A 27,885-nucleotide genomic window follows, 5' to 3' on the forward strand; every position below is an offset into this window, starting at 1 on the left:
TTTCTCCCTCTAATTAACAAAGAGAAGGTGAATTTGCATCTCAAATCCAGGTGAGCTCAGATCCATTTTTGGGTATATATTTATCTTGCTTCTATTAGATAATCTAAAAAGAACTATTCAACATGAGTATTTGGTAGTAAGGCATCACAGTCATCTCAGCAGTTCTTGATTATTTATTAGATTTCACCCTGAAAGACATACATTTCCATTTTGATATCACAATTTTAGTGGGCACAAAGCAGTGCCCTCCCCTTCTTCCGCTCAATCAAATAAAATACGATATATCCTTTTAGTGTTAATATATGTGCTCAACTACATTGCTAGTAAAATGAGTAAGAGTTCTATTGATGTCAGCAGAAGCCTCTGGATAAGATTTGAAAGTTATAGTTCCCCTTTTTAATTCTCCCACTTAAAAATGTGACCATTGGTACAAAGGCATCATTCGTCCTTCAACTGAGTGTGGGTTTTCCCCCTTTGCCTCTGATCTCTCAGTCTTAGTTACCCTGTATATAACTGTGACAGTGTAGCTAATATTTCTCAGTAACAGTGAGCTTTTGGAAGGATGACAAATGTTTACACCTGAAAGTTATAAAAATTCATCTCACCCACAAATGAGTGTATTTATTTTGCCTAGTAATCAGACACAAGCCACGTTGGAAAACAAGCGAGCAGACCAAATTCCCTTTCATGGCCCCAGCCAGTCCTCCACATGTAAGAGAGTAGACCAGAGAACAACCTTTAAACTTGCAATATAGGATTCTTATTCTTCATAGAATAACACCTGATATATTCTGAGTAATTGGATAAAGCACGAAGATGCCACTATGCATTGGGGAAAGGCTACTAATTGCTTTGTTAGCCATGCAGGCTTTCCTGGGCACAAAGCATGCTTGGCTTCTGACTATTACTGACCAGTGTTCTAGGCTTCAGCTGCCACTTCCGAGCGGGTGGGCTTTATCTGCTCCTCCCGGACTTGTGGGGAAAGCAATCTTAAAACTCCACAGGTGGGAATAAAATAAAAAAGGCTTAATGTGTTTTCCTACTGAAATCCAAATATTAACTTCTATATCTATAATTACGTATATATATAAAATTTTCTTTTTTTTTCCTTTTTAAAAAGCATACTTTTAATAGATTATTCTAAGTTCCTCAGGACTTTCACAAGTTTTCACTTCAACGATTTGTAAAATTTGGTACTTATTCCACAAACAGGTAGCCTTTCCTTACCTTTAAAACAGTAGCAAAACCCAAAAATACGGTCATCAGTTTCTTAGAAGATATTATTAAGCAAAAATTAGTGTACTGTATACAACAATTGTACCATTAACGCTGAGTTGCACTTTTCAGAATTAAATGAGTAAAATCATTTTGAAAAGCATTAAAAAAATGACCTCCTTTGTATTACTATTTTTCTGATCATATCTCTATTTAGCTTCCCTCAATTAGCATGTCATTAGAATGAATTTTCCATGTTCTATTACATGTGATTCTAGCAAGTAGGGGACAGACAGGAAGATGGATCTCGAACAATAGGCCAACTAATGTCTATGAATCATAGATTTGCATCTCGTATCTGTACATGTTTGGACTATGTTAGAAATAATTCTATTCTTGAAATACTTAAAGATATGTTATGCCTTTCACACACAAGCCTACCCTCTATTAATGCAGTTTATATTTTTCTTGTTCTTAAAATTCATTGGTCCAAAGTACTTTATTATGCCGGTTGGCGTGCTTTACTGCTGATGTTCCTTCTATTTTTCAGAAACATAAAAATAGCAAAAATAAAATTCTCAAGCCACTGAAGGCAAATGATGATGTTTGTACTGTGTGGCTAAGAGGGAAAAGCCATATTCAAAATGTCATCTTGCTAATGTTACAGATTACGGTTTTCCTGGCTGCCTATAGATGTGGAAGGGGTACTGTTTGTTTACCAGGCCGCCATGACCCTATTACACAAACCTGTCATCTATTGTGTGGCTAACAGTCTTTTAAATTGCAAATCTGATGCTCTTTAGGGGGCTTTAGGAAAAAAATTCTCACTTTCCACACCATCCTATTTCTCTTGATTTCTTGCCTGTTGTAAGTGGAAGTTGGGATGTGCTGAATTTGCACCAGGGGTGCAAATGCAGGCTCAATTATAAGCATAAAATTAGAGTCTGTTCACCATTAATCAGCCTGGCTAATTGCTATGCACCACCATTAGCCATATGGTGTGAAAGACAGCTTGCTCTCCCCAAGATGAAATTTCTTCGTTGCAGACATGAAATAGTGAGGGCCCTGGATTTTAAAATAGCTTGTTTTAGATATTTAATTTCTAAACAACTTTCTATAGTGCTTTCTATCAAGGCTAACGACACAATAAAACTTTGCATTTATGTCACAAAAGCTGTATGTTTATAGCACATTGGAGCTATGGTAAGGGAGACACAGAGAATTTAGATCAACAAGAAAGGGCTTGGATGATTCTGTTTTGTTGCAGGCAATGAAAAAAGAAAAACCCCGAAAAACACCAGGGAGTTGTGTCTCAGGTGGTTGGAAATTTTAAAAAAATTATTTTATTCTATTGAGAGGGAACCCCATTGCATGAGCTGGCTAAAGGACTTACTGCCATTAGATTATAATTACTGCCTCTCTTTGAGACAAAACCTCTTTGACTTGATGGCATAGAACTCTTTTCATGGAATTTTGGGAAGGTTTCTGCATTTTTGGTGAATTGGAATCTATCATACCGATTATCATTATATTTTGCTAATACTTAGTTCTTTAAAAAAATATGCCCCCGCCAAGGATTTTTTTTAAAGTGGGAATCTATAAGGGATTTGATTATACTGCATCTCAACATCCTGTGTTTAAATGTAAACGGAAAATAGGAACTATGCTTGGTAGCTGAGCCCTAGTCCCCAGCGCCCCGCTCCCCAGGCAGGCCAAAGCCGATTTTCTCCCTTTCCAGTGCACAGGACGATTGCAGGGGTTGAGTGCTCTGTTTAGGAAAGCATTCTTTTTCTATCATCAGTGCCCAGGCTCTTATGGGACCAAGAGTTCCCAGGGCAAGCTCAGGGCAACCCCTCGAAATAGTCTGTTCTTTCTTCCTCTTTTGCTGGCTTGTTCTGATTTTGTCCTTCAGATTTCTACTTAAGCATGGTTTCTTCATGGAAGTGTCCCAGGCCCTTGGCCTGAGTTATGTCTCCTTGGTGTGCACTCTTATTATATCCCATGCTTTTCCTTAACAGCACTTAGCACACTGTAACTGTGTGTCCAGGGCCTGTCCTTCTTTGCTGAACTAAGAGCTCCTTGAAGGCAGAGAAGCCCCTCAGCTTTCATCTCTGCTTTAGTTGTCCCATGGGTGAAATGGGGGAGAAATGCTACTTCTCTCATAGGGGGTTGTTAAGATTAAATGCTATAATCCCCATAAATACTTACCATGGTGCCTGACACATAGTAAGTACCGAGTGTCTATTGTTATTCCTGATAGGAATAGCAGTACTATTAGTAATAACACCAACCGAAGCAGAAGTAGTAGTCCTAGTAGCAGCAATATCTGCAGTGTCTAGCTAAGTACCTGGTACATAGTTGCTCAGAGTGACAGATAATAAGAGAACATTGAAGGGAAAGGAAGTGCCTACTACAGCATTAACATACTTTGTTCATTCGAGGTATGGTGGTTAAGGATATTTTCATTCATTCTTGTAGCACCTGCTATGTGCAAAGCACTGTGGAATGCAGAGCCAAAGGACTGGTCCTGTAGTAGGAGAGGTACAGGTTAGCCTGGGAGATGAGACCTGTCAGCCGATGACCAGACTGCACTGTAGACAGGGTTGTCTGTGATGAGGGGTGAAGCAAAGGACTGTGGCTGTTCAGAGAAGGGAGGACGTACCTGAAGGCGGGTAGTGGCCTCAGGAATGAGGAGGAGGGTGAGATAGGAATTTTAGAGGGTGTACGAAGAAGTGTTTGGGCCTGTTTGTTGGTGGTCTGGCAGGATTTCTCTGGGGAGAGAGGCTTGCAGGTGAGTGGGCTGTGGCCTGGAGCTGGGGAGAGAGGGTAAAAGATAACCAGCGGCAGAGAGGTCTTTTCCCAACAGTGGAGTTAAAGCTATGGGCTTACGTGGGATTGGAAAGGGTGGGAGACTAGAAAGAGTAGAGACCATGGGTACATTCTTGGGGAGTGGTCATATTTAGCAAGGAGGAAGAGTGTGTTCAAGAATTAGGAGAAAGAACCTTGAGCATTCAGGGCATGGAAATAAAAGGAGGGGGTTTCCAAGATGGGGAGCCATCCATATTATAAGTCCTGGGAAGATCCAGATGGACTTGAAGAGAGAAAAGTACCAGAAAGTCACTGGTGAACTTTGAGAGAGGACATTCAAGTAGGTGGTGAGGCCTGGAACCCAGATTTTATGGCAGGGAATGATGGTGACTCTGGCAAGGAGAAACATGGGCAGTGAAGAAACTAACTCAAGAGAAAAGGAGATTTTTTTTTTTTTTAAGAGAGTGGGACAACTTGACAATGTTTGTAAACTAAGGGAAAGTGAACTTATCACTATTAATCAGACTATTCAGATAATTCATGTATCTCATTCTGTAGCCACTTGGGCTAAACAGGAAAGATAATCTTGTTTTCTGGTGTGAAGCTTAGAGATTTAGGTGATGCTTTTCTCCAGTTGAGAGAGCCTCTACTTCTAGGAAAGGATTCCACGCCTCTAAGATGAAGATCTGCGAGTCCCATGACTGGGAAGCATGTAAACATTGCTTGCCCTGATTTAAGAAGCTGTGTGTCAGCTCGCTAGAGATATGCCACCTGTGTTAGGCTGCTAAGGAGGAAACTCATACGTTTGCTTTTCCCTGGGTGTGTGGAATTATCTGGGAGATGCCCGATCCTGCTGGGGTAAGGGATGCTGTCTTGAGTCCACAGTGTTTGTAGGATAGCAGGTGCTGGGGACCCACCCCTGTGACTCACTCCACTTTGCCTTCCTGCCACTTGAGTTTCAGGTTAAGAAAGGATGTGGAGTAGTGGGCTTCCTGCTCGGTGACAAAGCCAATCAGGAAACCCCAAGCCCCCTGATAGATGTCCACTCTGGGGGATCACATGCCAGGGCTGTGCCTGGTACAATAAGAGCCTAAGAAACCGTTTTCAATGGATGAAGATCCATCGGTCACGCAGTGATGAGGATATAATTGTCACTGTGATTTCTTTCATTAACATGGTAACTTATCTCTTAAAGTGCTCTCACATCTGTTGTCCCATGTACTGTGCTGGTTCAGCCTGAGTGCACGCCTGCTTTAAACCTAAGCAAATCTGTTCTCCCTTCATCCTGTCCTGTCTTGTGTGTGGTGGAGGTGGTGCCTACCTTTCTTGGTCCTTCTGAGTTCAGTAGAAGGAACCAGGAGGCAGCTAGGTTTAGAGAAGAGATGAAAGAGAAGGGCGAGAAAGACTGTGGTGGGGAAGAAGGACTGGTTCTTGCTCAGCGTGGCTCTGGGCTCAGAACTAGGAATCTGGAAGGCGGGTAGATGTCAGCTCAGTCTAAAGGAAGACATTTCTTCCCCAACTTACGGTTGATTTTCAGTTTTTTAATAGGGAAGTAATACCGCAATAAAAAGCAGAAGACCACAGAAGGATGGAAATAAAATATATACCCTCCATTCCTTCCCACTTCCTAGTCCACTCCCTACAGGTTACTTCTTGGAAGTTTATATTCATTTATTCAAAACATATTTCCCGAGGGTCTCCTGTGCCCTGGTCTCTGTTCTAGTTGCGGCCTAGAACAAAACAGTCTAAGACCCTGTGCTCATGGACAGGCAGACAGCATAGAAGAAAATAAATATAAAATATAATGTGATGGGCGCCAGGGAGAAAAGAGACAGGGTGAGGGAGAGCCCTGGGGCAGTCAGGCAGGGAAGGGCTTTTTAAGGTGGTGACTTTGCCTAGAGATTTGAGTGAAGTGAGGGGTGAATTGGCTTGCGCCCAATTCTCTCTTCCTCTCCCCTCCCCCTCTCTCTTTCACTCTTTCATTTTTTTTCTCCCAGAAATAGGACCATCCCATACACACTATTCAGCAGCTTGGCTTTCTCGATTCATAATTTGATTTAGACTTCGTTCCGTGAGAGTGTGTCAAAACCCACTTTCATCCTTTTTAATGCTGCACATAATTCTGTATATACATGTATATACACACATATATCTGCATATCTATGCATTTTAAAAGTAGGGTTCATCCTGTAGACCGTATTTGGTCACCACTCCAGGTGCAGAGCAGCGCCCAAGACTCCCAGTTTGGGAATGATGACTGTGATGCAGTGACATGACCCCCTCCTCACCCCCCCAAAACAGGAAACCTGTGGGGAGGCCATTCTTTGTACTTTGCATAAAGTTTTATTTTTTATAAGTGTTATGTGAACTTCAGCCCCTTCATTTTGTTTTCTCTTCATTCCTTCATTACCTCCTTTTATTCCTGTTCTGTCTTTCCTTCCACACTTCTGTTCTTCACATCTGCCTTTTCCCCTGGATCCCTTGGGGCCCAGCTGAGAAGTGGTTCTCATTTATGCTGTGCTTCAATTCATCTGGCTGCGCTCAAGGGCATTTTTATTTTAAGAGGATGAAGAAAGACAGTGCTTAAGTCAAAGGACCAATCTCATGTCTTGTGTGGCACTTGCTTGGGGGAGGTGGTTTGGTGTATGGAGTGGGATGGGAGTGAACCTTCTTTCCGTCGGTAGTGCCTGATCAGAGGGTCAGCTTGGCTTCCTCTATCTGTCACCTTCCTATTTCCTCGGATCGCATTTCCCCCAGTACATTACATCATTCTTGAAGTCATTTGATCAGTCAATCAATCATCAATCAATATTTGAGCTTCTCCATTCTATTTCAGTCCTTACACTCCTTATTAGGTAAATAAAATTGACAGTTTCTTCCTTTATGAAGCATGCAGATTAGTGGGGACCACGGTGAGAGGAGAAAGAGAGTAATAAAACAAACATTGATAGAAGAATATAATTTGGATTGTGTTACATGTCCTGAAAGGAAAAACCAGAAGGAGCCTAAAGGGGGTCAGGACCAGCCTCTCTGGAGAGGGAGCATAGAGGCTGAGGCCTGAACAGCAAGTAGAGCCTGGCTAACTAAGGAGGGGCTGGAGGAGGAACAGACCAGGCGGGGAGGCTTGCCCAGGCCTAAGCCTGAGGTCAGACTGAGTGAGGCATATCAGAGAGACTGAAATTGGCCAGTGAGGTTGGAGCTTGGCAGCTCAGAAGAGAGTGACAGGAGGCTGGACGGTGGTCTGGCATCATGGCATGCCATAGAGCTATTCTGAGTGCTGGGGGAAGCCAGTAATAAGTCTTGGGCTGTGAAGTGACACAATCCCATTGACATTTTGAAAAGAGCCTTCTGGCTGTTCTAGGAAGTAAAGCATGGAGGCAGCAAGGCTAGATGGGAGGCCACTGCCGAAGTCCAAGCAAAGAATGAAAATGACGTGGATGAGGGTGATGGCAGTGAGGAGAGAGAGAAGCAGGCATGACATGGAGATTCTACTCTGAAGTTGCCATCATGCCAAGAGCCCCTGGAGGGCACGAGTCTGGACAGGACCCGGTGAGGGTTCTACCATTGGCAACTTATGTTGCCCACTCACTGTTTGAAGAAGAAAAATGGGGGGGGGATGGAAAACGATGAGGAGAAATAGGTCTTCCCCACCTACTGGTTTTCTCCCTGGGTAAAGAGGACATGGGATCTGTTGATAGGCAGCTGTTGGAAGCCTGCTGCTTCTGCAGAACATGGGGCAGGTTTGCTCAGGTTCGGAGGAAGAGGAGGTCGGAGGAGGCAGGAGCAGGGGGTGATAATGATGCTGCCCTCCATGGAGCACTTAGTAGGACCAGTCGCAGAGCCCAGCTTTATACCCTGATTGCATTGAATCTGCACCCTGATGCTTCGAGGTGGGCACCACAGTTGTCCATTGCACAGATGAGGAAACTAAGATTCTGTGGGGTAGAGTACCTTGCTTCAGGTGGTACAGGGAGCTCTGTCTGATTCTGGAGCCAGTGTTCTTAACCACCATGCTCTTCTGGCAAGCCCTTGAAATGTAGGCGTAGGGGATCAGAGTTAAGGGATGATGGAGTTTAATTTTTAAACTATCATTTTTTTTTTACAAACATTCCAACCACTCTACTTCTCATTCCCTTGTTTCCTCATCTCTCTCTTGGGTATTGGGATACTTTGGGCTTTCTAGCCCCATAGTCCTGGTATATTAGAATGTAGGCCTAAAAGGAAATAGTTTCCTTTGAATCAGAAAGGGAAAGGTGGATGGAGTGACCTTCAGCTGGGGCTTTAACAAAGGAGATACAGGTCTTAGGATTGCTTTCCGAAGATAGGAGAGACAAAGAGAATTAACACCAAATTTGGAAGCTGATTCTCTTCTCAGAGATATAGTCAGGAAAGAGACTTCCCAACTTTGGTGAAAGACTCTCCATCCAGGAGTATATTTCTGGGTCCTGAAAATGAAGTTCAGTGTTTGGTTCTCTCCAGCAGCTTTCTAAATTTAGGCCCTATGATTCACTAAGTAAAATGTGTGTGTGTGTGTGTGTGTGTGTGTGTGTGTGTGTACACATGCCTGTGTAAGAGAGAGGGAGAAAAGTGCATATTTTATTTGTGGCACGTGATAATGTATAACCCTTGGATAACTTCCTCGCCTCTTTGATCAAACATGTGTTTTATAGTGTGCCCCTGGGTGTAGACTGACCAGTGCACATATATTTTATCTGCAAACAAGTCTCAGATGGATAGTTTTCCACTGACCGTGGGTAATTTTTAAAAACCTTAATTCCACCCCCCCCACCCAGAAGCATCCCACTTTTACAGAAATGACAGTCTTTTCCTCACAGCTAGGGTGTGATTTTGATAGTGGGTGATCTTCTAGCCCATGGCTGTTTTTTCTCTAACCTAATTAAGAGCATCTATTGTCAGGGCTGTGCTAGCCTTTGGATCAACTGTATATAATGCATCCAGAAAACTCAAACGGTGGCCAGCACAGGACACAGAAGCCAGACAACATGTGGATCTCCACTTTCCTTTATCTTGCCTCTTCTTCTTCATTATTATGTTGTACTTTTATTCTCATGAAGATGGTTCAAAAGCAAACAGTTACAGCTTTAGGATTTTGGGCGGGCTGGGGTTGAAGGAAATGTCTCCCTCGAAAGAGGAAGGAGAAGAAAAAGAATCCATTTAATACAGAATTACCGGAGGGGGAGAAATCACTCATACCTCATTATTGACGCGTTCCACACAATTAGTGTGATCTTGAGGGAAGAACGTTTGAGCCACCCACAACCCTGAATATTCTCATTGGGTAGATGTAATAATAATGCATTTCACAGTGAACTCTTCAATACTGTGGGCAGTGATGGGGAGACCCCATCTTAGGGGCTGTCAGTCGTGGCTCCAGGAGAGTCCCTCTTCCTCCCTCCTTCTTTGTTCAGGGAGAGGTTAAGCCTGGCCATTAACCCATAGACGAACCACATAGCATTTTCTGTCCCAGGGATCCGTTGATTGCCAGGTATGGCTTTGTGGTAATTCTAGCATTTGCAACCCAGCAATTTGAACCTTCTGTCTGCCTAAATGATGATTTCACATTGTGATGGTTGTACTAAATCCTTTCCCTTTTGCTCCATAGCCGCTGTTGTGACAAGAAGAGCTGTGGCAACCGAAATGAGACTCCCTCAGATCCAGTGATAATTGACAGGTAGGGACCACTCTACTTTCACTGGATTCTTATTCCTCATTATAATGAAACACCTGCCTTGTGTCGCTCATGGGCGAGGGTGAGGAACGCACGTGGCCAAAATTTGCCTGTTGGTCATGACTAGTCTGCGCCGAGCTTTTGCGATCCCTGGGAAAACCAGTTGGAATGTTCTTTGGAGGCCCGTGTTCTTGGATTGCTTTGGTTTTGTGTCTGATTCATGCTCTTAAAGGAATATTTTTCTCTTTCCTGACTTTCTGTGGCTCAATCCTCATGCTGTGCCAGGAAGCTACAGAAATAAAATAATAATAGTTTGTGATTTATGAAATGTGGTTGGGTGCTTATAAATATTTAACTTTTATTTGAAAAATGTTTGAATCATTATCACTTTTAGCTACAGTAGTTCTGTTGGACGTAATCCATCTACATTTTAAGGTTTTATTTATGCATAAAAGCAGTTCTAAGGAGATCTGTGAACCAAGACTTTCTAGTGTTATCTCCCGGCATTTGATGGTAGCTCATACTGTATTGTAAGTTGATTAATTTATCCTGCTTGTCTTAATTATTGTGTTTTTAAACAGATCCATATTACTAATCTGACATGACCAAGTAAATCACTATAGAACAATAAATCTGTTTTAGTTGTTGGGTGCAATTTGGAGTCAGTGTGTGCACATATTATGCGAAGTCGCATTCCAAATATTCATTTTACATTTTAATTATTGAAATTCATTGTATGGAAATATGTATGATAAACCATTTGTTACATAGCATTACTCACTGAGAGTTAAATGGCCTGGAAGGTTTATAGTTACTGTCAGTTGTCAGCTAGGGAAAGAACTAACACCCTCCACTAGCTGGAAAAGAGTCTTGTAAATTAGACTGGCGGATCCCTCATGGAGGAAATTAACAGCTGAACAAAAGTTCCTCTTTGGGTTTGGTAATGATGATTTTTACTGGAAAAAAACACACAAAACAAAACAAAATAAAAAACAAACCTATCTATCTGTCTTTCCAATTCTTTACCTTTTGGGGCTTACTTTATTGTTTTTCAGTTAACTGAAAAACTGCTTCCTGGTAATTTATGTCAAAACATTGATTTGTTGATTTGGATTCATGTGATTCTCCAGGCTTCAACCCAGTTTTGGTTGCCCACTAGCTTTATAAAAGCTTACGTTTCAAACAGGTGTTTTAACTAAATATCTCTCTAATATTCACCCAAAACATACACCTTTGCTTGATAACTGAGTCTTAATATATTTGATTCCAAGTTAATACACGTTTTTCGTGTGCAGTGAGGCTGTATGCCGCCTGTAGGGTTGGAACAGCATGTTTATGTGTGAGAGCAGACCTGCCATTTGTGTAATTCCTTTTTTCTGCAATGGAAGATAAATCTTCAAATGAAAAAGGTCAAAACTAAATATAACCTTTATGTTGTTTGTTTTATTTAAATCCATCTCTTTGAAATACCATTTGTTATTTTAAGCAAGTTTTTCCTAATGCTTCTGTTAAAAAGAAAGTGTTCTGATCAAAGGACCAGCCCAAACAGTCCCCCAAACTTGGAAACTATAAGCATTCTGTTCTGCCGCGCAGTTCCTTTTTGCATAGATCGTGACAAGCAACCGTACCTTGCCACCCGCAATGAAAACACTTCTTTTGCTTGTGAATGGGTTAAGCTTTTAAGTTCTTCATTTGGTTTTAAGCCGTGACTCTGATATAGAAGGTTGATATGACTGTGGTTTGAATAACATTTGATTTTGACCTGTTCTTGTGGGTTGTGATGGCATAAGAAACTTGACTCAGCAGCACTGTAATTAGCCCGGCCCGTGTTTTTGAAACAGGATTGTGTTACCTGGATTGCATTAGTGTGGCTTCTATTGTTGCCGCCTAGCATCTGTCCCAGTAGGGTACTTAAAACCTTTTCTTGGCTGGGGTAGTTCAAACAATTTAGGCAAAATAAGTATGCACTTTATACTGTTGGTGGCTTGAGAGATATTACTCATGACATTTCTCCTTTCATTTTTTCCCTTTTTGGTTTGACAAAGTAGAAAACAGTGTGTAGCCAATGTTGGTCTCTTAAGAGAGGAGTATTTTAAAACCGGCTGAAACCCAGTGGATCTGCAGAAGCCTCAACATATGTTTATTTGCTGGCGATTGCCACTGTCTCCCATGAACTGTCTTTTCAAGCAGTGATGCCAGTTGATATGCAAAACCCCATTTAGCTATTTTTATTTGCATCTGAGTTTTCAGAATTTATTTGTCCTTGAGTCTGCCAAAGGTTTTAAAAGCTCCAGCCCTGTCTCTGCTGATATGTGAAACTTTCATTTTTAACAATGAGAGAAGAAAATAACAACAAGAAAAGAACTCACACGAAGAAGGGCAAAATAGAGAAGATTTTTCAATTCCATAAAATTGCTGCAAAGGAAAAAAAAATGATGGCAACCGTGTTTGAATTTCATAGTTTCCAATTTGATTCTATATTACTGATTGCATAATATCTGCGTTACGTGCTTAGGGTTTGATTTGCTTTCAGATTTATGGATGTGAATCTCTGCATATTTTGCAAAAATAGGTTATGGAGCCAGCATTCAGTAGCAACAGTAACTGTTTTTACAAGATGCATACAATATGCAATTATGGAGCTGAAGGTACAGGCAATCACTGTGTTAGGATTTAGCATAGTTTTAGCACGAAGTCACCTTTTGGGCACCAATAATTTTTAGCTCCCTTTGCTTGTCCTTCGGATTTTGGAAGAACACTGCTATTTTTATCAGTCAAAAGACTTTTAGCAGTGGTTATTCAGGAAAACTATTTATAGGATAGATAGAAGACATTTTCTGGTCATACAGCAATGGTGCAGGCTAAGCTATTTCTGTGTTAAATTTTGGCTGTATTTTTTGCTGCCAGTGATTTGGGGACATCAGCTTGGCGTAGTCTATCAAAAAAATGGAATTAACAAAATCAGCAGTTGCATGTCGTGATTTAGAAAATGGGTTTCTACTTCCTTCTTTTATAATAGCATGCAACAAAGTAAGAAAAATATGACCCAAATTCTTTTTACATTTGTGACAATTTGTTAAGTCCCTTCAAAAAAGTATAGAGGAAGATTTCTGCAAATGTAGAAGGTGTGCATGTGGAGTTGACTGCCAGGTCATATTTCGGCCTGATGCCAAATGGCTTGATTAAGAATTATAAAGACCAGGATGTGCCCAACGATCCCAGTATTTGGGCTGTGTAGACATGCAAAAAGTCATATGTGTTATGTTTAATAACCGATGACCAGGAACTAATAACAGCAAATTTCATTATCATTGAGGTAAACGGCTATGTGTGGTAATTATTGTTAAAGTAAAAAGTAAAAACTGTCTTGCTGTTATTAAATTAAGGTGGAGATTGATTTAACATATTCACACAGTAACTCATATTTGAATTTAAAAGGTTTGCAATAAAATCCGTGTTTAGAAATTGAATAAATTGTAGTTTTATTACCACATTGGATATCCTTGTGTCCTAACCTTTTTCCTTGGAGTTATCTTAGTTCAATAAATAAAACCTCATTAGACTATTCCCATTTCAACGAGTTTATTAAATTTTGCAGGAGTAATTAGCATAAGCTGTGCTAATTTTTCTGGAAGACTAATGAGGGAGGTTCTTAATTAGGTTTACTTTGTAAGAATCAGAAAAGATGGTAATGACAAAAGTCACACAGGGTAGTCCGAATTGGGAACCCAGTTTTTCTAAATCTATAAAAAAAAATCTTCCCTTTTCTACATGGAAACTTCTTTATAAATACTTGAACTGAATATATTAAGTGTGCAGACTGTTATTCTGTATCTAGTTGGTTAGGGTTACCATCCATTCTTGATTTGCTTCACAAGACTCTTTATTTTCCTATCCTTGATTCACTGAACTATCTTAGAGCAATGACATGGGTGAATACAGATGGTCTTACAAGAACATTTCTTTCTCTGAATTATACTATAGGATTCCTTTCACACAGAGCCCTGAAGTTTCCAGTCAGATTAGTTGTGCTTATTTCCAGCAGGGCAGGATAGGGTATGGTTCAGTATTTGTTTATTTGGTTGGTTTTTCAATTTAGGATCAGTGTGATTGATGAAATAGACCACTAAATAAAGGGACAAAATAAGTTCCCAATTCTTCACGTCCTTGCACGGTGGACCCTGGGTAGTTGACAAGTGGAATTTTTTTCTTTTAATAGATAGAAATAATAAAGGGTGAAATTCTTCCTCAAATCATGTTTTCCTGTCTCATGTGAATTTAGACACAGTCCTTTTGAGATATAACGTGGCTTGAATAGCCTGCACATATTGAGTTCCTCACAGCCGGTGTTAACATGGATTTTTAAAGCCTGTTGACTAATAGACCTCTAAAAATTTTGCATTTGCTTATTATAACTTCAACAGATTTGTCTTCCTTTTCCATTTATAAGATCCTTATATCTATGTTCGAGATGTAAGCTTGTGATACATTTTAAAAAATACATGAATTTTATAACGTGAAAAAGTTAGCTTGTTTAGAATCACTGCTCTTTAGGCCACACTGACCCAAGGGTGTCCTAAAAAGAAAGAAAGAAAAAAAAAAGCCTATATTTGTCTTTTCCAGGATTGTCTAAGGATCTGCCACATCTAGATCACTTTCGTTTAGGTAACACTAGTTGGATTTTCTTTGTGATTATTGTCTGAAATAGAATGTTCGGGAGTGAAAATAGTATAATGCTTATTTTACCTGTTGAATTTACATGACATACAGTATATGAAAAGCTTGACCCTGTCAGGGTTGTTCAGAGAAGAGATTTTTCTTAAGATCCATTCTTCAACTGAGAAGTATAAATGCTATGACTGAACTTTTTAGAAATGTCCAGTGTTGTCTTGTCAACATCTAATTGCCTGATTAAATTGGCCTGATGTATTTATGTAAGATATACATCCACCTGTATAACAGGAAGACAATAGTAAAACTTTAGAATTACCATAGAGTGGGGTGGGGTATGTAATAAAGTCCTCACCTCTGTGAACATAACATATACTTTGTTGCAAATGAGGCTTTTCCTCAGAGTTTCATTTCACTGACCTTTCAACTCATTATTTTGGCCTCTACCCAGTTTTTAGAAGGACCGACCACTGCACATAATCACAATGTAAGATATACAAACTGCTGTCTGGGGTGTGAACAACCAGAGGTGAAATTGCATTTCTTGGGAGTTCTGATAAGCCTTTATACCATCTGATTTCCTAACCTTGACTGCTCCGTTAAAATAAAAGGAGGAGGAATTCACCCTTTACAATTGCCCCAGGCAGGATAATTGCTGTCTTCTTGGTTGTATTGAGAGGTTTGCCTTTTTCCAAAAGTGAAAAGCCAGTACTGACATGGAGCATTAATTTCTGGTTGTTTACTAACCCTACTGTATTTAAACATTTGTTTTCTCAGTGGGAATTCCTATGTGATTATTAGCGATGAGGCTGATGTGAGAGCGTATCATTCTAAATTTTATCACATATCAAATAATACCATTCTGAATATGAGATGAGCCGTGTACATTTGTGTGCACTTTGCTACCATGATAAGAAAACAGCAAATACAATAAACCAATAGCAGTCTGTATTCCATTTGCTATCAGCTATTCCCAAATACACAGCCAGGATGCATTAACATGCATTTCAAATATGCTGACAATATATCATAATGCAAAGTACTTTTACATGGTATAATACTACTGCAGACACTGTATAATGAACAACAGTGGTTTTCCTGTAAAGGAAGTAATGGCAGCAACTTCCAAGAAATGTATTTAACGAAGCTACAGAGAATCAGCAGTGTTATGTGTGTAACTGGCCCGGGTGTCTGCTCGTGGTGGGGGTTTTTAATCCCATGTCTTCATAACTTTGCTTTTGTGACAGTTTTGGAAAAATACAGAAAAGCAGTACAAAGTCCCCTGTGTGTCATCTAACAACTTTGCATAGTCAGTTTGTGATGAGAATATATTACTATATTAAATATGCTTTTACTTTTCTAACCGAAGTTGCTTAGAATGGGGAAAAAAAAAAACCCCAAAACCCTCCCCAAGTGCAACTCTCCATTGATAAATTCCCCTCACTCCTCCCCTACTGCGGGCACCTGACCAAACTCTTAGGAAGAGTTGACCGATTTTAAAAACTCCATTTAGAGTTTTCCTTCATATAAAGAGATGGTATTTTGGTCATTTTAATTGGCATGAGGCATTATCTGAAATAGACTGCTAATTCCTCATTCTCTCCTCTCCCCCATCCTAGCTTTCCTTTTACAAACTGGGTAACTCTACCCTGTTCTGGACAATATAAAATTGACCTAAATACTCCAATTGCAATCAATGAAATATGGTGAACAGTACAGGTTTGTTTTTGGTTGCTTACTGGCTTTAAAGGTGTGGGTAGATGAAGATAAATCTCCCTCGCAAACTCTCCAGTTACAAGCCTTTGTCCAGAAGCAAATGAAGGTTTTTAACGTTACAGTACTTATTGTAATAGAATTTTAATTGCCTTAATCCTGCTAAAGTGTGAAGCTGAGTGTGTGTGTGTGTGTGTGTGTGTGCGCGCGCGTGTTCTTCATGAGGAGGGAATCAAGCTGGAAAAAAAACCCTGCATATTTTTCAGTGGGGGATGGGGGTCACATATGGTAAATGATGCAAACTTAATGAACCTGATTTGGGGGAAAAGAATGCCACCGGCGTTTCATCCATGTAATAGATACTCCACTTTCAGTGGGAACAGAGTGGTCTTCACTGTGCTTTGGGGATTTTTATTTTTGAAGGTGAAGTGCTTCGTTTCAGTTCCAAACTTGCCTGCAAACCCTACTTGGAAAGACTTAACTAGACAAGCTGGCAAATTATATAGCTTGATCCCACACAATAACCTCCAAAATGGCACTCGGTAACTATACCATCCCGCCAACTGTTTGAGGCACAATAGTTTTGTAATATAATATAAAGTAATAGTGTTAGCCAACACATCTTTAATAAGATATTGTTCGTGCCTTTGCCATATGCTACAGAGCAGCCTCTCACTCGGTGGGCCTTTTGATTCCTCTCAATAAGATTATTTCAAATACTCTAATCCTGAATCATTGACATGAATACAAAAGCCTAGTGACATCTAATAGATGCCTCTTAGCTTTGCTTTTCCTCTTGTTCCTTTCCTTTTTCTTCTCTTTTTACCTGACAAAAAGCTTATAGACACTTGGGCTCTGTCTCTCAGTAGCAGCATGGGGGGCTCCTCGTGAAGTATAAAGGAGGAAAAAGGACTGACAGAGGCCCGATAAGCTACAGAGTGAAGGACCATAGATTAAAAGTAAATGCCAGTAAATCCTACCCTGTACACTTACTTGTTCTTTTATTGTTTTCTTTAACACTTTCAGTGCCAGGGCAGAGAAAAAAGAGAAAATAATAATCAAATTGCACGTTGCATTTTAAACCTGGACATGGTTGCTATACACATCGTAGAGGGTTTTGGCAAGATTCTAAGATTTTGGTTCATGGAAAGTTTGCAGTGGTTTAGAAAAAATGCCCTTTTAATCAATATCAAGAATCCCTCAAGAACTTTTTGCTCATTTGCTGCTCGATTGACCAAATATTGATCCGATGTGTGTGGGGAGGTGGGTGGGTAGACCAGAAGAGCCCTTGTGTAGGGTGTGAACACTCATGACATGGCATTTCAGGATTGAAGTATATTTTTCTTGTCTGTCTTAATCAATGAATTAGAAATTAGCAAAAGGAAATGTTAGGATATTTTGTTCCATGATATTAGCTGCTCCTTTCTCGTATGGCCTAGGACCCGGCTAGTGCCCTGAGGACTCTGCCTGCACTGGACGGTGCTCTCCTCTCAGCTGACAACTTTTCGAATGGTCAGAGGTTGTTTTCTCCTCCATCTTTCCAGAGCAACCATGATTTGACTAACACTTTTTTTCTTTTCCCTTTATCTGAATATCGGACAGTCATGCTATTTGCAACTTATTTATTATTGTTCAATAGAACAATAGTTTTCTCCTACTTTTCATATGCTTCCTTTTTATTGGTATTGTGATGTTAGTAGTGTCTTAAAACACCATTCTTAGTAGTCTTGGATGCAATAGTGAAGTTTCCTCACACAATGGAAAGTTAGTTTGAAGAACCTTGGTCCTGCATCAGGTTTGGTTTCTGTCACATCCACATCTACACACACCTACGCGTACACACACACACACACACACACACACACACGCAATCTTTACAAAGACAAAAACAAAGATGAAAAATGAGAAGTCTCTTTTGTATTTATTAGAAAGATCTTTAGAAAAGAAAGTTGGTTATCTTTGAAACTATTATAGACAATGTTGCAAACCCATGTTTCTCTATACAATCTTGGTGTTTTCTTAAAGCCAGATCATATCTCAGATGAATGATGTACATCTCAAAATATCTTTAAAAAATTGAGTCCTTCTTTCTGTGGCTGTAGGAGTGGGACTGTCCTATTCTGGCCGTTCCTATGGTGTCTTAGAGACCAGCATCTGAGTTCTGGCTTACGAGCACTGTAACACAAAACAAATAAAATCCTTGACCATTAAGAGTATCATAGTTGCTTACATCTGAATTGTACTTGAAAGCTTTAGAGATCTTTATGGTATAATATTTCAGAGAATTCTCTCCACACACAAATATGAGGGCACAAATTAACTCCATTTTACAGTGGGTAAACTGAGGCACACAGCCCAAGGAACTTTATTAGTGACAAAGTGAGTGATTAGAAATCCCATCTCAGCTCTCAGCCTGATTTTTTTCCCTCCTCAATTGCCCAGTAAAAAAAAAAAAAATACTGTTTTTAGCATTTCATGTAGTCTCACTTATTTTTCTTGGTATCCATAATTCATCCTTGGTCCAATGTATTAATCTAAACCTTTGTATCTAAACAATTTTTCTTAGGAGATTTGGCCCTTAACTTTTGGGATTAAACATCATAATAATATGACATGTAAATTGTTGAACCCGTTGCTGGGACAATATTTGAGTTCTCATGTCCTCATCTATTTTGATGAGTAAACCATTGTGTGTTTCACTGGGAAAACACAGGCACTAATCCAAAGAGAAATCTGGGACAGGGCAGAGTATGATGGAAAAGGCATCGATTTAGGAGTCCGTTAGCTGAGGATCAGATCCCCTCACTGTTACTTACGAATACCTGAGTCTCCGGGGGTTCAGCTTTCCCATCTTTAAAATGGGGAAAAGTCATTTCAGTTTTGACGATTTGTGAGGGTTAATATATCTAGCACAGGGTGGGGTACATATTAGGTGCCTGAAGTCATATCAGGTGCTTGCAATTTGAACATAATATATTCTGTGTGGATTGTTATTCTTAATGTGTTGATTGCCATGGGACTTTCTTCTAAGCAGAGTTGCCTTACTGAAGTTTATCATGGTAACTAAGTCCCCTTGGAGGAGGATTTATTTAGTCATTTTTTTTCTTTCCACAAATATTTATTGAGTCTCTACTCTGTGCCAGTCACTGCTTTCAGGGTTGGGGATATAACAGTGAATAAGACACACGTTGTTCCTGCCCTCATGGAGCTTACAGTGCCTCAGAGTTGAAAAAAACAAAACAAAACCCAATAATTTGGAGTATTAGTGGTAAGCAAAGAATAAATTGATTTTTTAAAAAAATAGAAGACTGCTATTTTCGATGGGGATCATGATCAGAGGAAAAATATCCGTGCGTTAAAGTTGCCTTTTAGCTTTTACTCCGTGGTATTGAACTTGGGCAAACTCTGGGGCTTTATTGCAGCCTACAAGGCAGTCTACACACTGGTTAAGACTTCAGGTTGTGGAGTCAGAGCACCTCGGATCAAATCCCGGCTCTGCCACTGTTGACTCTGGGGCTGTGGGCAGATCATTGAACTTTCCAAAGCCTGTTTCTTCATTTGTAAGACCGGGGTAAGAATCGTAGTTCTTCCTTCATAGGGTCGTGGTGAGGAATAAGTAGATAACACATGGAGGGTACTTCGCACAATACCTGGCACATATATCATATTAAAGAAGATGGATGTTATTTTCAAAATAAGGGCTGCAATGAAGAGCTCTTTAAAATCTTTCCAGCTCTGAAATTCTAATTTTAGTTCCCTCTGGTATTGCTGAGGCAGGTGAACTCTTTAGGAGGTAGACTGTAAGCCCCAGAGGGCAGTGATATGCATGTGCTGGTCACTGCTATATTCCCAGCACTCGGCTCAGAACCTCACTGCTATGTAGTAAGTGCTTGGGGTATGTTTTTGTGAAATGAAAGAAAGGATGAAAGGAGCTAGAAATGCAGTTGTTGAAGCTGGTGGTCTCATCTCTCTGCATAAAGACAGGCTTGTTATAACTACACAATAAAGTGACAATGCACTGCCATTAAAGAATGATGAGAAACAGAAAATGTAAGATAAAATATTAAATTTGTTACACTTAAAAATGTTAATCTTCACACGATTACCATGCAAATCCCCTCATTGCCTAACTATTTAATTGATCAAGTAAATCACAGAGCAGACAAGTGAAAAACCCTGCTGTTGACATTCTCACAAAGCACATTTTCAAGAATATATTCTGTTAACTACTATGTCTATTACACATGATAACATGAATTTAAAACACACACACATACACAGGGCATCCTTTGCAAACAAGCAGATTTCAGAGAGTTTGGGAGAAAGCTTTATTTTTGTAGGGTAACTTTTGTGATTCCCATTATTATATCAAACGTGAAGCCAGTATTCGGGTAACATGTTTCAGCAGTGTCTTTGTTTTATATAATGTTAGATGACTTAAGAATTCACCCTTTTTTCTTTCAGGCAGGTATAATTGACATGTTACTCCAGTGATTGAAGGGTTAATGAATTCTCTCTCTCCAACACCCCCCCCCACTCTCTCTTCCTCTCTCTCCCTCCCCCAACCCCCTTGTCCCCCCACCTCAATCCCATCATGTGCCTGGTTGACTCTGAAAGAAGGGGCTTGAAGTTGCCCACAGGGCATCCCTTTTCCCAGCCTTCTGCAAGGCCACCTGGGCAGACGGGAGCTTGCCTCCTGTCCTTAGGACACAAAATCCAATCAGGCAGCGCGTCTGCCGGGCTCTCTGACCTGCTGGCTGGCAAGAGGGAGGGGAAGCAGAGACCACTCACAGTTGATAGGCTGCATCACTGTGGCTTTAGGGGGCTCCTGCGTCTACTGGTGGAAGGAAGTTCTCCCCCATTTCCAAGATAAGGTGCCATTCGTGAGAGCAATGTGCTGAACTAATCAGGTTAATTGAGAGGCCCTGGATCGTCCTCAATGAGCCCATCTCTCCTTCCTGTTAAAGGCAGATAGTACAGACAGATTACACGTACTTTAGTTTTTCCCCCAAAGCCCATGAAATCTGCAGGCGTGCAGGGACTGTAGGCTAAGCTAAATGTCATTTGGGCCATTTTAAGCATGGGTTCTTATGGAACACCATGGCTTTATACCAAACAAAACAAAACAAAAACAGAAACCAAGCTTTCCTCGAGATTGAGAGGCATGACTTCAAATGTCTGATTTTTTTCTTCTTCCTCTTCTTTTTTCATGTTAAAATAATCTCAGATCAACCCAGGATGGCTGTTGAAGAATCCAGATGGATTCCTCTCTGGCTATTTTATTTAAGATTGAAAATTAAAAAAAAAAAAATCTCCTTGTGATGTGTCATCAGCGATAGGGAGTTTCTCGGGCTGTGTTTCGATTCTTCTGTGTCCAAGCCGGACGCTGGGGGCTGTGGCCCTGACTAATGGCATCTTGGTCCTCCCCCTGGAGCAACCGAGTGGAGAAGAAAATAGAGCTGGCTTCAACCGAATCCCGTGGAGGGCGGGGGCGCCGTCTCCCTCTTCCGCACTCCAGATGATTTGTCATAGTTTACTTTCAAACACTATCATTGACTATTCTTTCTTTCGACCCACCTCCCCCCCCTTTTTTTTCATGGAAGTTCCAGGAATGACTTTAATTATCTCCACAATCAAATTCTCATTGCTGCCTCTGTGAAAGTGTGTAGTCATAGATGGCAGGGATTATTTTCTTTAGCACTTGGGGATAGAGAAACCGGTTGTTTCAAAATGAGAACCAGCTGGTTCCACAGAGCCCTATTTAATGGGGAGCCACTTTGTACACAAACCTTCGCTCAGGTGGGTCATTACGCCAAGCCCCAAATCAGCAATGTTTGGTCTATCAGCCTTTATTAAATGTCGAGTGAGGAGTGATTTTGCCGATATGATGATAATAATAATTAAAAAAAACACACCCTGCATCTTTAATTTTGCTTCTGCTGAACACTTGGATTTAGAAGAAGCATATCTCAAACTTCTTCCTATGGTAATTATATTGTAGATCTAGTTTACCTCTGCTCTCATAGATGGCTGGCGTGTGCACGCCTGCACGCGTGCACGCGTGTGTATGTGGCTTTAACCCTCTCTAAATCTAGAAAATAAAATTAAGCTCATCTTTCAACATAATCTTTTATCTGACAAGTACAGTAGATAGATGAAAGGTAGATAGCCAAGTTGTGGGTCCCATTAATAGAACCGATTTGGAGGGCAGAGATAAATGCTATTATCAAACATCTTTTATGCCATCCTGTAAAATAAGAATGAGGTGATATACCATATATATTTTGCTGACTTTCTCACTTGTAGAAATTGGTTTGTTGTCATCCCATGTTAATCTCTAGCAGCACCAAATTCAATGTGAAATGAAGAAAGTATTTTCACTAGTTGACTGTACAAAATACTTTTGAAGCATGCAAAGAAGGAAAGAAAGCATAAAAGACAGAATCACGGTAGATGTTCAGTTATGAGAATGATTTGTTTTTAGAACTCGGGTTGCATTTTTCTAAGATAAACTAATTTTGGGGCTGCAGCATTGATTAAGTCAGGATTTGAAGGATAAAAAAAGCAGCTTCATAAAGATTTTTTAAAAAATCTAACAAGGTTGTTTTACAAATGTAAGAGATTACTTTGTATTATTAATAAAAATACATGGCTAATTAAAAATATTTTTTATATTGACATCAACACAACAAAATAATTTGAAGGAAGGGTACAAATTTAGAAATTTTTTCTCACAGGGAGTTTGATCAGTAAGTCCAGCCCTGGTTATATAGCCCCGTTTTTTTTTTTAGAATTTCCATGATTTGAAACGTGGTTTTGGTAAAATCCTATCTAACGATTTTTTAATTTTTTTTTGTTTACCAACTACTTTGATTATGTAATGTCTCTTTAGTTCAAACTATAATTCTATTGCATCTTTCCTATATCTGTATTTAAGGAAAATTCTGTGGGTTTTTTTAATATAAAAAACAAATAACTGTTATATTTCCAGTCACTCAAATTTGAACTGAATTTTACTTCCTGTTTCAAAGGTCAAGGCAGGCTGACCTCAACAGCAGTGTGGAGGCTGCTGAATTATTCATATCATTGACTTTGTGTCAGCTTCCACATTTGTGGAGAGGGATGTTTTATTCATTTATCTCATTTAGGGTTCTTCTCTGCACCTGTTTCTACCATTAAGTACCCTGTAATTTGCATTTGATGCTAATTTAGTTTCATATCAGCCTGGTCCCCCCTTGTTAATTTAATTTTCTAAGACCCTTTTCATTACAGTAGAACTGTTTTCCTCTTTAAAGCAAACATCTATACAAGTAATTGTATAAACTGCCTTTTAAATAATATCTTTTAGAAGATTCCATCATTTAATTCCTTAATTCCTATAATTAGCCACGGTTTGATTAATGTTTCAAAGGGTTAAATTAAAATGCAGAATTACTCAAATGCATACTTGAATAATTTCTTATATACGGCAGCGTTCGCGTTTTGGTACTCTTCCTGATAATTCTCAGAACAGTACGTCTTAACAGCAGTAATTTTCTTTATTTAGAGTGCGGTTTAGTTTACTAATAGTAGTTTCTTTCAAATCATGGTGCTTTCAACATTACTTGTGAGATGTTAGCTTTTTTCTTTCATCAAATTGCTGATAGACAGTGGCTTAAAAATGTTTCTGCAACATGAATCATGACATACCCAAGATAATAAGGGCAGAATTAGGTCTGATTCTTTGATATATCATGGAAGTTTGGTATTCTGAATTTCAGGAAACCGTGTTACATTCTATTACTTTGTATTTCTCTCTGCTGCTCCGAGTAGACTGCCTGGGTAGTCCTCAGTTTCCCACACACAGTGGTTGTAGGGAGCTTTTGTTTGTATCTATGAGTCCCCATTGGGCTTCACTTGCCAGCTAGATATTGCAGAAATTAGGAGTAAGTTGTGTGAGGAGGTCTGATTGAAATTGTGGCTATCCTGGTAAGGAGGAGCCATGTCCCTAGAGTGTTCGCTGGGGATTAGGAGGTCATGAGAACTAGCAACTCATATAAACCAGGTATGCAGCCTCCTGATTGTTGGGGAAAGAACTCTACGTCAGTGCTTTCCCTGTAACTGTTTGGGAGTTTTTTGACACAAACGTGTCAGTATTCTTACAGGCTCCCTTAGAGGTGGGTATTTAAAACAGGGGTATGAATTATGAATTCAAGTTCTATGGTACATGGAAATGACAGAGAAAGGAAAAGTTGTGGCAGGGGCTGAATGTTACTAGGCAGTTAGTCCGAACTCTGCAGTGACCGTTCTTTCCCCTGGGTTGGTTTAGTTTTATCTGTTGCTCATATTCTCTGGGAATACTAAATGGTGCTGTCACTTTGGGTTTCCAGAAGGATTTCAGACCTATTGAAACTGGAGTTTGAAGGTGGCTTCTCTTGTTCTTTCAGTTATAAGTGATTCCGGGGGCCTTCCACAAACAACTTTGCAATTGTGGAAAAGTGAAAGGGAATCTCAATTTTTTAGCAGACATCTTCATCTGTCTGGTTTCAAGACAGGGCCGTGGGTGGACTGCATGCTTCCCACAGGTCCCCTTCAGTGGGGGACTTCTCGGGTATGCCCCATCACAGTGAATTTTTCACATCCTATGGTTTATTAAGCTAGTTTTGTGCTTGTCCTGGTGGGCCTAAAACAACATGAGAGTTTTCAGGATTGAAATGTGGGATCTTTATTCATTAACACAACGTTTGCTTACTGATCGTCTCTTCCCCCCATATAGATATTCTCTGTAGCTTGGGCAAGTCTGTGAGTTCCACCAGAAAAGTCTGCTTGAGGTTTGATTAAACAGCTGGGTTTAAAAACAATAAGGAATGTTTGCAGAGCTTTTAAGAAGGCAAAATTTTCCCACCTGAGTAGTTGGTGCTTGGCATTCTACTGTTAGACTCTCATTGCTTTAGCTAAGAGCCTTTGATCTCTCCTAAGACATATATAACTTTGGGGGAGGCTAACACTTTAATTCGATCACTCATCTACCTCTGAGGGAACGAAATAAAGATTTTATAGGGTTCAGGTCTTTTCAGTGTATAGAGCTCTTTGACCTATATTGCTTTAGTTCCCGCAACACTAAGTGAGATAGGTAGGGGTTTTTGTACCCATTTCACAGATATAGGGAATGAATAGTTTAGCTTCATAAAAGTAATATTAAACCTAGCCAGGTCTCAAGGCTTTCAGGGAAGGCTTTCAGAAGAATCTAGGTTCTTATAGGAACAGACCAGGTTTCCCTTTGAACTGAAGAGACTCTCAGAGATTACAGTCCAGTCCCTTCATTTTACAGATGAGAAAGGTAAGGCCAACAGAAGCTCAGTAACATTGCCCAAAGATCTAATTAGCCTCAGAGCCAGGACCTTAAGCCAAGTCTCTGGCTCTGATTCCACTAGCTTTTCTGTTACTACTCTGGCCATCTGGGTCCCGCTTTGCTCTTTATTTCACCTTGTGTGAGATCAGCCTTAAGGAAGGGTATAACTTGTATTTTCTGGATTCTGGTCTAGGGAAACCCATGGGCCCCATATTTCCAACAATGCCCAGAACGGTACAGTGGACGTACAAGGAGCATGTGTTAAATTGCTTCTAAGAAATTATAACAGTCCTGGAGAGGGGGAAACTACAAAATGCCCCATCATAAATTATTACTTTATTTTTATTTTTTATTTAATTTTTTTAAATTATTACTTTATTTTAGAAGCTTACATATTTCACTCATTTGCAACTGTGCTTATTTATGCTATGTCATGTTTGCAAAAAATAGCAATTTTTGTTTATATTTCTCAGAGATATTTCATCAATAGTCATCTTTCAGTAGGAATTTTATAAAAGTTCTTCTATTCTAGACATCTCATCACGAGCAGTTGTCTCTATTATCTTTCTCTGGAAGGCACTGACATACGTAAATATTGAACTTGGTAATTTTCAAAGTAAGTCCTAAGTTTAAAAAATCATCGTATATTTAAACCTAAACAAATGTAATAAACCATCCTTTCCAGAAATAATAATAAAGGAAATGAGGTGTTGTACAATCTAATTCTGAAGAAATCGTAGTGGAAGGGGAAAAAGTACGTTGAACTTCCTTCTACTCAGAACTGCCTTTGCGTACCATGTTGCCTGAGCACATTTGTCACACCCGTCGAACTGCCAAGGAGGGGCAGAAGTCATGGGCATGGAGCTGAGAGAAATTAGTAGCCCCTGGTGTAGTCTCCAGCTGAACCGCAGGAGAGTGATTGCATAGGCAAAGGGCGCTCACCCGGGAGGCTGGAGTGGGTAATCAGCAGCTTCCGTACTTTTTTCAGGTTGTTGGAGAAAGGAGAAGCAACATATACCCCAGCCTCTGTATTAGATGCCTATCTGGCCTGCCTAAAATGATTGGGCTGATTTGGAGGAATGTTAATTTTCCATCTTGGTTCAAATATGTGACTGACTGTCACTTAGCTAAGGGCTAAGACTTTTTCTTCTGCATCCACTATTTAGTCATTGGGGCCAACGCCTAGTTTAAAAAAGATGAAACTTCAAGTTTGTACATTTTCTCTCCTTCTCTTTTCCTCTTCTCATATTAGCACAAACCATTTGAGAAGCCGAATTCCCTTATGCTCCCAAATGTTTGGATGTTGGAACCCAGAAAGAATAATTTTGCTCAATCTATAAAAAATCGTTTCTTGATGGGGTATACTCTTGTTTGGGAGCCATTGTTTTCATTCACAGAGGTGATGGAGACAAACATCCAGTGATTTCATTGACCTCAAATAGGAAAGATGAACCGGGATGTTAATTTTTTTACTAAACGTTTGGGAAGCATCTACTGTATGACATAAAATGTAGCCCCTATCTCTGAGTGTGGACCACCCTAGAGGTATCATGTGGCCCTTCCAGGGCCCTTACTCATTAAAGAAAGAGCACTTGGTATAGAATCCCTTTCTCTTTTCCAAATCACCACCAATTCCATTGAGTCACATCTTTCTCCCTCATCACCTGGCCCCCTCCCTCATGTGAATGAAGTAACTCATTATGCATCAGATTCAATGTGGGTTAATGTCCTACTATGCTAATTTTCAATCTTCAAGATATTATTACCTTCATTACAAACCCAAATTCGAGAATATCCCTCTGTTAAGGAGTGAGCCTGCTTTGGTTCTGTTACAGGGCTGATAAGTTAAATCGTTCATGCTGAAGTTGGATTTTTCATTTATAATGAAAATGAGAAGCAACCTGGTGAAGAATGCTGAAGTAGGACACAGGAGACCTGGTTTTTAATACCGCCTCTGCCATTATTTAGATATGTGAGCCTCGGCCAGTCTCTTAGCTTCTCTGGGTTTCAGTTTCCCCATTTATAAAATGAGAGAATTGGACACTTAGGATCTGTAAGTTTCCCTCTCTCTCAATGATTTTAATCCTCTATACTCTTGTAAATCTGGTCACCTCTTACATCTAACATTGGACAGTAGCTTATTCTTAAACATTTGCTTGCTCAGCAGCTGTACTATAAGTAAATAGCAACCTCACAGTTAGAATTGAGCAACCAGCAATATTTTCAACCAACTTTCACTCCTTCATTACTTTGTCCCAGGTATCCACCAGGTAGTTAAGAGGGCAAGGCCCACATCTATTGCTGAGTTCTATGGTTAAGGCAGGGGGCTATTGGGTGAGGTCATTAGATGATGTACCTTACAAGACTAATTGAGTTGGTATATTTAAATTTATTAGTAGCATAACTTGGGCAAGGTGGGAAAGGGAGCTAGAAAGAAAAATTGTAGGTGTGTAAAATA

The 27,885-nt window shown here is 40.0% G+C and overlaps 1 protein-coding gene across 4 annotated transcripts in view; it reads left to right on the forward strand.

Annotated features, from left to right (window-relative positions):
- EBF1 (EBF transcription factor 1) overlaps window positions 1-27,885 on the forward strand; it is a 393,384-nt gene that overhangs the window by 14,469 nt on the left and 351,030 nt on the right. For all 4 annotated transcript variants that reach the window (XM_025867126.2, XM_025867125.2, XM_073890484.1 and 1 more), the window contains exon 6: window positions 9,647-9,715. In XM_025867126.2, the coding sequence (XP_025722911.1) occupies window positions 9,647-9,715 (69 nt within the window). The remainder of the gene's footprint in view (window positions 1-9,646; window positions 9,716-27,885) is intronic.

The sequence above is a fragment of the Callorhinus ursinus genome, unplaced genomic scaffold, assembly GCF_003265705.2.
Source record: "Callorhinus ursinus isolate GAN/ISIS: 27379988/994484 unplaced genomic scaffold, GSC_fseal_2.0 scaffold3, whole genome shotgun sequence".
Classification (NCBI taxonomy): Eukaryota; Metazoa; Chordata; class Mammalia; order Carnivora; family Otariidae; genus Callorhinus; species Callorhinus ursinus.